General features: G+C 33.8%; 1 protein-coding gene across 1 annotated transcript in view; it reads right to left on the bottom strand.

Moving 5' to 3' along the window:
* LOC149787287 (uncharacterized) overlaps positions 1-12,263 on the bottom strand; it is a 45,695-nt gene continuing 33,432 nt past the window's right edge. Inside the window, exons 5-10 of the mRNA XM_089977823.1 lie at positions 11,754-11,929; positions 9,900-10,011; positions 9,448-9,561; positions 7,780-7,914; positions 2,283-2,428; positions 1-541 (exon numbers count right to left, since the gene is read on the bottom strand). Of these exons, the coding sequence (XP_089833949.1) occupies positions 463-541; positions 2,283-2,428; positions 7,780-7,914; positions 9,448-9,561; positions 9,900-10,011; positions 11,754-11,929 (762 nt within the window). The 3' untranslated portion in view covers positions 1-462. The remainder of the gene's footprint in view (positions 542-2,282; positions 2,429-7,779; positions 7,915-9,447; positions 9,562-9,899; positions 10,012-11,753; positions 11,930-12,263) is intronic.

Here is a 12,263-nt window from a genome sequence, read left to right as displayed (position 1 = left end):
GATGTGCATGGACTTTATTTTCTCTATATTTGATCTCGAATAAAATATCCATGTAAACTTTATTTCCCATGCATATTGTACTGAAAATAAACTCCATGTAAACTTTATATCCCATGTGTAATATCTAGAATATAAACTCCACGTAAATGTTATTTCCCATGTATAAAATCTAGAATATAAAATCCACTCAAACTTTATTTCCCATGCATAAAATCTAGAATATAAAATCCACTCAAACTTTATTTCCCATGTGTAATATTTAGATACAAAATCATTTTAAAATTGATTTTCTCCACATTTTGTTGAAAATATTTTGATTTTTCAAATTCCAATATTCCAGATTCAGTTCTGGCACAAGATTAACATGACTTTTTTTTTGGCCATCTATTTTGCATGTCATGTCTTTCACATTTGTTAAAAAAAATTATTTGGAAAATATTATGTGCCAATTTTGGATAACAATTATTCCTGATCCACTTGGACTTTTTCCAGTGCTTGTGCAAGGTCTTTAATGAGATCATCAGGATCCTCTAGACCTATGCTGAAAGTATAGAAGTATAAATGAGGATATCAAGTAATGTGGTTTGTACAGAAATATAAATGAGGACATCAGGTAATGTGGTATGCATAGAAATATAAATGAGGATATCAAGTAATGTGGTATGTATAGAAATATAAATGAGGATATCAAGTAATGTGGTATGTATAGAAATATAAATGAGGATATTGGGTAATGTGGCATGAATAGAAATATCAATGAGGATATCAGGTAATGTGATATGTCTGTAAGGTAGGATAATATCACTGTGACTACAGTTAGGAACGTGATTATAGGCTGCATGTGTACAAGCCACTTTCTAAACATGTTGAAACCAAATCACAGCAATTAAAGGTAAAAATCAATATATTGAACCCAGTTTTCAGATAATGTCGGTTTGGACCCCTTGCAAAACAAGGTTTTCACATAATGTCAGTTTGGACCCCTTACAAAACAAGGTTCTCACATATCAGTCTGGACTTCTTACAAAACAAGGTTTTCACAGATTTTGATAGTTGAGCAGAAGAAGAAAATGACCAGTTTTCAACAGTTGAGCAGGAGAAGAAAATGGCCGATTTTCAACCATTGACCAGAAGAAGAAAATGTCCAATTCTAAATAGTTTAGTTCCTGAGACCAACCATCACATGAACAGAAATTAATTATTTTCTTGAATGCCACAGAACAAGAGCATAGACGAACCAAAAATAAACATGTAAGTAAATTTTAAGTTGATATAGACATGGAAGCAATACTTATACTTTTACTGTCTGTTGTAAGGGAAGAGTGTTTGCTATTGGTTTTACTCAATTTCTATTGCAAAGAAAGAGTACATGCTATTTGGTTTTGCTCAATGTCTGTTGCAAGGGAAGAGCACTTACTACTGGTTTTACTCAATGTCTGTTTTAAGGGGAGAGTACTTCCTATTGGTTTTACTCAATGTCTGTTGCAAGGGAAGAGTACTTGCTAGTGGGTTTTACTCATTGTTCATTGTAAGGAAAGAGTAGTTGCTAGTGGTTTTACCAGTGTCCATTGTAAGGAAAGAGTGGTTTCTAGTGGTTTTACTCAAGCCTTTCCTATTAATATGGGGAAGTAAAATCAGCTGATTACTAGTACTTTACATTCATGTTACTGGATACTCACTGAGCAGTTATCATCCCATACTCTATCACTTGATAATAATCATACCTTCTCATGTGTACCTTGTCATATGTTAAACCAAAAATTAGTTTGTTTTTTAATGATAATGTCATATTCAATGGAGTGGGTATATATCATTTTCTGTGTCCATCCTTCCTGTCCTGACACATCCCACCTTGTTTATCTACCCATTACAAATGTGTGTTTTTTCTGTGGAAGAACATTTTAAGGACTTCAATTACTGAAACTAAATCTGCTAAAGGAATTTCTTTAAAAGGCATTGGAAAATTCAGTTTTGAAAATTTTCTAAATTTTCTAACTAAATGTGATTGATCTATGACTCTGCTTCTATTAAAAACTTTCCCAAGCCTATTGAAGTTTTTTTCTTCAACTCTTCAATATTGCTTGGTCATAATGACACAGATTTAATTTTCATCATGTCTGATACATTTTATTTTACTTTCATTGTTGTTTTGATCCAGTAAGTCATAACATGACCAAGAAATTATTGACTATTTGTCACCGTGAACATAAATTGATAATATTTTTGTCTATCTTACAATCTTTCAAAGAGATATGTAATTCTGTCTTGATGTATCTATTTACCTGATTCTAACCAAGCCATCAGTTATATGGCCTTTCTTTCTCTCCTCATCTGACATTATCATAGGTCCATGGGTCATTGTGGCTGGGTGCTCTATCAGGCTCTCTACACCTCCCAGGGACACAGCTAGCTGAATCAGTCTCACATTCTGGGAATGCAGATGTCATTAATAAATTGGAATTGAAAATTCTAAATATTATAGTTGAAAAATAGAGCCATTCCAAGGTATGAAATTTGGGCTATATGTAATGAAAATAATATTGATAAACTACTGGTATATGTAATGATTGTATTTAAGTTGGTTACAATAAAATATTTATAATATAAACAAGCCATGACATGCATAAGTCAGCGTATAGTGGCAGGCATAAGTCAGTGTATAATGGCAGGCATAAGTCAGTGTATAGTTGCAGGCATAAGTCGGTGTATAGTGGCAGGCTTAAATCAGTGTATAGTGGCAGGCATAAGTCAATGTATAATGGCATACATAAGCCAGTGTATAGTTGCAGGCATAAGTCAGTGTATAATGGCAGGCATAAGTCAGTGTATAGTTGCAGGCATAAGTCGGTGTATAGTGGCAGGCTTAAATCAGTGTATACTGGCAGGCATAAGTCAGTGTATAATGGCATACATAAGCCAGTGTATAGTGGAATACACAAGTCAATGTATAGTGGCATGCACATGTCAGTATATAGTGACATACATACATCAGTGTATAGTGGCATACACAAGTCAGTGTTTAGTGGCATACACAAGTCAGTGTATTGTGACACACAAGTCAGTGTACAGTGGCATATAAAAGTCAGTGTATAGTGGCATACACAAGTCAGTCTAAAGTGGCATACACAAGTCAGTCTAAAGTGGCATACACAAGTTAGTGTATAGTGGCATGCATAATTTTCCTACAAAATGACTTTTTAGCTAGGATGACTATAAAGTCAAATGAATTTGTAGTATGTCCCTGCATCCATTGTGTGTCATAAGTCATCGGTCCCTAAACTGTAGCTATTTTTAACTTACCAATTTCAACCAAATGGCAGGGTGCATTCTGGCATCAATTCTGTTCAAATTTGTATAAATAATGCTGATCATCCATCAAATATGGCCACTGTTACTAAAATTAGAAAACTTTATGCAACTTTGCAAAATCTGCTCAACACAGTTTGACCAAATGTGTTAGAAAGCCTACTGTTGCAAGGTCTTTTATGTTGATACAAACAATGTCGATACTCTTTTATGTTGATACAAACAATGTTGATCCTCTTTTATGTTGATACAAACAATGCCAATCTTCTTTTATGTTGATACAAACAATGCCAATCCTCTTTTGTGCTGATACAAACAATGCTGATACAAAGAATGCTGATCCTCTGTTATGTTGATACAAAGAATGCTGATCCTCTTTTATGTTGATACAAACAGTGTTGATTCTCTATGTTGATACAAACAGTGTTGATTCTCTTATATGTTGATACAAACAATGCCAATCCTCATTTAGGTTGATACAAACAATGCCAATCTTCTTTTATGTTGATACAAACAATGTTGATTGTCTTTTATGTTGATACAAACAATGTTGATTGTCTTTTATGTTGAAACAAACCAATGCTGATCCCCTTTTATGTTGATACAAACAATGTTGATTTTCTTTTATGTGGATACAAACAATGCTGATCCTCTTTTATGTTGATACAAACAATGCCAATCTTCTTTTATGTTGATACAAACAATGCTTATCCTCTTTTATGCTGATATAAACAATGCTGATCCTCTTTGATGCTGATACAAACAATGCTGATCCTCTTTTATGCTGATACAAATAATGCCAGTTATCTTTTATGATGATACAAATAATCCCAATCCCTTTTATGTTGATACAAACAATGCCAGTCTTCTTTTATGTTGATACAAACAATGCTGATCCTCTTTTATGCTGATACAAACAATGCTGATCCTCTTTTATGCTGATACAAATAACGCCAGTCATCTTTTATGATGATACAAACAATCCCAATCCCTTTTATGTTAATACAAACAATGCCAATCCTATCTTCTGTTAATATAAACAATGACAATCCTCTTTTATGTTGATACAAACAATGCTGATCCTCTTTTATATTCATACAAACAATGTTGATCCTCTTTTATGTTGATACAAACAATGCCAATCCTCTTATGTTGATACAAACAATGCCAATCCTGTTTTATTTTGATACAAACAATGCTGATCCTCTTTTATGTTGATACAAACAATGCTGATCCTCTTTTAAGTTGACACAAACAATGCTGATCCTCTTTTATGTTGATACAAACAATGCCGATCCTCTTTTATGTTGATACAAACAATGCTGATCCTCTTTTATGTTGATACAAACAATGCCGATCCTCTTTTATGTTGATACAAGCAATGCTGATCCTCTTTTATGCTGATACACACAATGCCAATCCTCTTTTATGTTGACACAAACAATGCTGATCCTCTTTTATGTTGACACAAAAATGCCAATCCTCTTTTATGTTGACACAAACAATGTTGATCCTCTTTTATGTTGATACAAACAATGCCAATCTTCTTTTATGTTGATACAAACAATTCTGATCCTCTTTTATGTTGAGATAAACAATGTTGATCCTGTTTTATGTTGATACAAACAATGATGATCCTCTTTTATATTGATACAATGTTGATCATCTTTTATCTGATACAATTATGCTGATCCTCTTTTGCGCTGATACAGAGAATGCTGATCCTCTTTTCTGCTGATACAAACAATGCTGATCTTCTTTTACGTTGATACAAACAATGCCAATCCTCTTTTGTGCTGATACAAACAATGCTGATACAAAGAATACTGATCCTCTGTTATGTTGATACAAAGAATGCTGATCCTCTTTTATGTTGATACAAACAATGCCAATCCTCTTTTATGTTGACACAAACAATGCCAATCCTCTTTTATGTTGATACAAACAATGCCAATCCTCTTTTATGTTGAGATAAACAATGCTTATCTCCTTTCAAACAAAGCAATTATAATCCTTCTCAAAAACTGCTTCACACAATTGGCCATCATTTATCAGAGACCATCTTGACATCAAGACCATTCAAATTTCTGTACAAATGATGCTGTTAGTTATCTAAACTTTAGAAAACTTTCGATGGCATAAAACATTTTCAACAAATTTTCCACTTAGATTTTTCCTATGAAGATCTTTTAAATTTATACAAATTGTGTTCACAATTGTTTAAGATTTATGTCTTTAACCAATGTGCTAAATGTTATTTGTTGGAAGACGAAGTATTTTCAATGTAAAATCTGACTTAAGTTTTGTTTATGACTGAAACATTCTAGCTCTCGCTATCACATTCGCACTATATTTTTCATATATATGTATTTAGTATAGTGTTCTCTGTGTTATGTATATTTGATTTACTTGTATCTGATTTAATATATATTCTTTTAATTTAATTGTTTGTCAGTTTTAAAATTTTATTTTTCATTACATGATATTGTAATGTAAATTTATTCCCTAGAGATGATACTTTTTTAGAAAATAGTTTGACCTTGACTGTTAGTTTATAAACACCGGGTGTTGATCTAAATCCTGACCTTGTTTCAGAATTAGTAGCAACCTTCAAAAACAAGTTCTATTTTATTTTAAAATGATTGGTTGTTTTCAAGGTCATGATGGGACTTTGTCTTTAAGATGTAAACAATTTTTTTAATTTTTATTTAAAATGATTGGTTTTTGTCAGGATCACACTGGGTAAACGTGATCTGTAACAAGTACTTGCTTCTATACCCTTCGAGAAGATGATCACGTGACCCCTTGTTTATGTTTTAGAAAGACCATATAACCCATGTTTTAATCTCAGTAGAAGCTGGGCTGTTAAACTGTTAGTTGTATGTTGTGCTGTTTGGAGTTATTTCAGAGTACATGGTTTGGAGTTATTTCAAATTACTTGGATTCAAAAGGATTCATTCTGTTATTTTTCTGGAAAATACATGTGCTCATGTAATATTGTGGAACAAGAAAAGTTTTTTTTAAAACTTTATTCAGCTATCAGAAACTGGAGTGATAATTCCTGTTTCTACAAGGAACTGTAGACTTCAACACTACTGATGCAGCATACATCATCGTCTTCCATCTTGGATTCTTTGTTGGGATTCGAACGTGAAACAAGTAGAACATTTTGTTATTAGGACTACTAAAATTTTATTCTTGGGCCATTCTTGGATTATTTTTGGATTTGATTCTGTAAAACCTTAAGTTCATATTTTTTCATTTTTACAGAATTTTTCTAGGGAAATAAATTATTGTATTTTATCAAAGCTTATTGTTTTCACTCTTTCTTGTGTTACTGTTTATTCAAGTCTAAACAAATGACATAAGATCTGTTTTGATTTCATCTCATTTTATTTATTATAGTGTTCTCTGTTTTGATTTCATCTCTTTGTATTTATTATAGTGTTCTCTGTTTTGATTGCATCTCTTTGTATTTATTATAGTGTTCTCTGTTTTGATTGCATCTCTTTGTATTTAGTACATGTATAGTGTTCTCTTTTTTTATTTTCCCTATTTTTCATGCACTTCGATGAAATCTGAAGATACTACCATCTTTACAAAATTGTTTTAAAATATAGTTCATAATGTTATCTACATCCATACATCCATCCATCTGTCCATACATACATACATACATACACATGATAGCCAATTCATGATCTAAAATCTGCAAGTGTATTAGATAACAAATCGTATGTTTAAAAAAGTAATCTTAAAATTAATTGATATCAATATAGTTAATTCTGTCACTGTTTCTGTCCCTGTATGTTTGTCTGTATCTCATATATTTTCCCCTGTCTCATGTATTCATTTTCTTTCTTGTTGTTTAGTCTCCTGTATGGATATTAATGTTGTGTCATGCTCAATATTTTCACTCATGTACAGTTATTATCATATATTTCATTGGCATATCCCACAAGTGTTTTTCTCTTTCAATTTCGTTTATTAGATATTAAAAGGATTTTCAAAAAGGAACAATACTAAAGTTTATAACATTCTTTAGTAGAGATGCACAGATTGTATAAGTTTACAGAAATTATTTAATGAGACTTAAGTACTGCTTAATTCAAACCTCTGGGACAGGATGAGGGGTGTATGTGCCAGGGTTTCCAGACCCCCCAGAGTAAGCAAAATGTACACACACACAAGCATACAGTCACTTGTCACCTGAAATTTGATCATCGTTTTATTCTTGCATACATTTATTATTATTTATAATGCAGACTTTGAGTAAACAGACCCATAGACTTTTCCTCTGGTGCCCTTTTGAGGAAAGTCATGACCTTTTGAAATTTTCAAACCAAATCCCTGCCACAACACTCGACCTGATCCGACCCAGACATCAGTAACACCTCAACAAGTAAGTTTTTACTGGGTTCAATATTGAGGTCTAGCAGATTAAAGGATATGGAATATCAAAGTCATACACACCTCAACCAACGCCTTTCCTCCCTCAATCCCACCCTTGACCTCCACTGAGATCATCCCACTAAAACTTCTCATCTGCTTCTTGGCGATCTCGTGCTGAGGATGAGATTTCAGACCTGGATACATCACCTTCTTTATCTGAAATAGTAAAATGTCAAGTAGTTTGCACAGTTCATGCAAAAAGGATAATTACCTTATATATGTTTCAACTACAACCACTCATTCTTTGATTCAGACTCTGTCCAGTTGTGTCAGTTATTTCAATCTAATCTAGCTTTCATGGGTAAATTAACTTCATAGAACTAATGAGCCTTATTTAAATAGCTAAGTGAATCAAACTTCCAGGGTTGTTGATAGAACATAATGCCAATGATTATGAGATAATGGTCAGTGTAAAAGTCGTTTACTTATGTCATAAAGACAACAGTTAATTAAACCATCTGAGAAATTAATCCTTACATGAAACACATAAACATTGTATTATTACATCGCAGTGGCACACATATTTTGCATAAAAATCCTTACTTTTGTCCACAGTTATGGAAGATAATCCACGTTTAAAGAAAATCAATAAGGAAATCTAAGTATCACAAAGGATTCAGGTACTTATCATTTTCGTAGTATTTGTTATTCAACCAAAATTTATGCACTTTCAAATAATTTGTCCATGTTTCTGCAAATATGATGAAAATTGTACAATGTGAAAGTATGTTGATAAATAGTCTGGCTGTAACACACATACATAAATATGAGAAAGGTACCCAGACTGTAACACATACATAAATGTTAGAAAGGTACCCAGGCTGTAACACACATACATGAATATTAGAAAGGTACCTTAGTAGTCAGGCTGTAACACACATACATGTTAGAAAGGTACCCAGGCTGTAACACACAAAAATGAATATTAGAAAGGTACCCAAGTTGTAATACACAGACGTAATGTTAGAAAATTACCTCAGTAGTCAGGCTGCAACACACAAACACATGAATGTTAGAAAGGTACCCAGGCTGTAACACACATAAATGAATGATAGAAAGGTACATTATTGGTCAAGCTGTAACACACACAAATGCATGTTAGAAAGGTACCTTAGTAGTCAGTTGTTCTAGGGTTTAACGCCATTTTTCAGCACAAGATAGGCTATACATGGCGGCCAGTATTACTGGTGGAGGAAGAACCCTGGAAAACCCAGGTAAGAACCACCGACCCACGAGAAGCTACTGGCAGGCTTTCCCACGTACCCACGCTAGCCGAGCCTTGGACTCGAACCCACGCAGACAGAGGTGAGATGGCAGTGATCCGGAACGGTGAGCGCTTTAGACCACTCGGCCACTCGGGGCCCCTCTTAGTAGTCAGGCAGTAACATATAAGCATACTTGTCATAAAGGTGCCCAGGCTGTAACACACATACACGAATATTAGAAAGGTAACCAGACTGTAACGTAGATACATAAACGTTATAAGTGTACCTTAGTAGTCAGGCTGTAACACACATACATGAATGTTAGAAAGGTACACAGGCTGTAACACATAAATGAATGCTAGAAAAGGTACCTTATTAATCAGGATTTAACACACATACATATATGTTAAAATGGTACCCTGGCTGCAAAATGTTAGAAAGGTACCGAGGCTGTAACACACATACATGAATGTTAGAAATATACCTTAGGGTGTTGCTCCAGGAATGCAGCCACCTTCATGGCGTTGGATGAGTGTCTCTCCATCCTAACATGTAGGGTCTTGATGCCTCGCAATAAAAGGCTTGCATCATGTGGTGACTGCAATATGAAAATAACATTTAAAAAAAGGTCAGATGACAAAAGTGTGCATGTAGAACAATGCATCACTTTAGGGTGTAGATTATGTAATGCCAAGTAATTAGAAAGACAACATTATTGTTTTGCCTCACATAAATTTTTTTAGAAAAATTGTATAATTACTGTTGAAAATGGTTGCTAAATCAAAAAGTCCAAGCCATAATTTGATATTCTTGAGACTGTTTTGCTAATCCTCATACTTCATTCGTATTTCTAATTAATGTTGGATGATATAATATATATGGTATTAGTGTGTCCTGCCATTACTTGTTCCTCTTATATATTATGTTAAAGTTTACCAGCTGCACACCAAGCGATGTTTGGTATCTCTTCATATGTTTCCATAGAGACACCGTGCTGAAGGTCAGAGATCCCGCCGTTAGGTCGCTGTGACCGCCTAAATACTTCGTACTACAAATAAAAAGAATAAAACGCTTTGTCTTCAAGTTCTTTAATCAGATTATGGCACAGCCAACATAATCATTTTCAACATGGTATAACACATGTATTCAAGGATATGTGCAGGATAGGATATAAAAGAATCATAGGGGTATAATAGGTAACATAAATATATAAGGATAATAGATAAGATGGATATTACAAATATGTTAGGATAATATGAGCTGGATGAATAACATAAATGTTATGATAATAGGATGGATAACATAAATATATAAGGATAATGCAGGTAGGATGGATAACACAAATATGTTAGGATAATAGGGGCATGATGGACAACTCAATTATGTAAGGATAATACGGGAAGGACGGAGAACAGAAATATGTGAGTACAATAGGAGAAGGATGGATAACACAAAAAGGTTAGGATAATATGTGAAAGATGGATAACACAAGTATGTAAGGATAATATGGGAAGGATAGATCAGTGTGGGGGTCGGCAACCTGTTTTACATAGCATGCCACTTTTTTCTGGATTAATGACAAAATGAACGAGCAGGTGCCACCAGTAAGAGAGAGAGTAACACTTTTAAAATCAATATTTTTGCTGATTTTCATGTGCCACACAAAACCTCTTGAAGTGACACCTTGTGGCATGCATGCCGTAGGTGGCCAACCCCTGGATCAGTGTACAAGATAGGTAACCTTATGTAAAAAATATTCGGACCATGTGTATCTTAGTCTCTTTATCCATCTTTGCGAGTCTCATTGGCAGTTTTCTAAGCATATTCACTTGAAGGGTTCAAAGTCAATTATTAAAAAAATATTTTCATGACATTCAAAAAATGTTCTTGTACCTTTAATGACAACATTATGTTCAGCAGAAATAAAAGATACAAGAAGCAAAATCCTGAGTATGTAGAAAGTGGTTAGATAATGGCAGAAATAGCAACATCATATTCTTTAGAGAAAATGTTTTATTACTAAGTCTATCTGAATACCAGAAAAGGTTACTTGATTTTTTGTTTAAAGTGGTGGTGGAGGTGGTGGTGATGGGTACAACACTATAACATACATCTGAACTGAAATTTGATACAGATATTGTTTTGTTAATCTTGACATGTGTCCGTTAGTGAACCTGGAATTACATTTAAATCTATGGTGTCTTTTTTACTGATTTTTTGCACTGCATTTACCAGACTTAGAAAGGCATTCAAGCACATAATGGATAGAATAAAATACGATAATGCTGATGAAGCCCTATTGGTGTTTCTAAGTTATGTTTGTTGATTTGAATATCGAATTAAATCATGCACAACTAGTTTACATAACCAGTCATCAGTCATCGAGAAATCTGTAGAAATTTTTAAAAAAATAATAAAAACACTCTGCTCTGACACCAGTCAAAGAGAATAAAAAAAGAAAAAATTGCAAATACATGAACGGCAGGTAAAACAACATGTATATGTGGAATGAAATAATAGAAATCTCTCAAGCCAAAACAAAATAAAAAATGCATATATGGCCAAAGTCAAATTTTTTAGGTGACTATTGATTTAAAGGCAAGCTGGAAAGAAAATCAAAATTTCTAAGTGACTACTGATTTAAAGAGAAACTGGAAAGAAATTCAAATTTCTAGGTGAGTATTTATTTAAACTTAACTGGAAAGAAAATCTAACGTAAAATGCAGTATCATTACCAGGTACTAAAGGTAAACTGGAATGAAAATCTATCGTAAAATATAGTATCATTACCAGCTATTAAAGGAGATGTCAATGCCATATTTCATGGCTTGCTGCAGATATGGACTTGCAAAAGTGCCATCCACCATAGTTAGGACATTGTCCCCTAGGGATTTTCCCAGCTTTCCAAACTCTTCCAGGTCTAAAATAGCCATGGTTGGATTACAGGGGGTCTCCCCATATAGCAACTGTGTGAAAAAAATATATAGAATAACATAAATGGATACACCAAAGGATATGTGTTGAATCACACACACACACACACATACACACACACACACACAGCAGAAAGACAGATATACAAACAGACCGACCATATAAGAAGTATCAGTCCTTTCAAGTGTGCAACGGATCCAGCAGTGGTCTCTCATTATAGCAATGGACCGCTCCGGTGGCCTAGTGGTTAGAGCATCCGCCGTTCGATCCCCAGCCGAGTCATACCAGAGATTTACAAAAATGGTACTAACAGCTGCCTTGCTTGGTGTTCAGCATTAAGAAGTTAGTGTTTGGACTGCAACAATT

Source organism: Sinohyriopsis cumingii, chromosome 12 (genome assembly GCF_028554795.1).
Source record: "Sinohyriopsis cumingii isolate HCF-2022 chromosome 12, ASM2855479v2, whole genome shotgun sequence".
In the NCBI taxonomy this organism is placed as follows: domain Eukaryota; kingdom Metazoa; phylum Mollusca; class Bivalvia; order Unionida; family Unionidae; genus Sinohyriopsis; species Sinohyriopsis cumingii.
The sequence above is the reverse complement of the archived record's forward strand: the minus strand, read 5'-3'. Positions and strand labels throughout refer to the sequence as shown.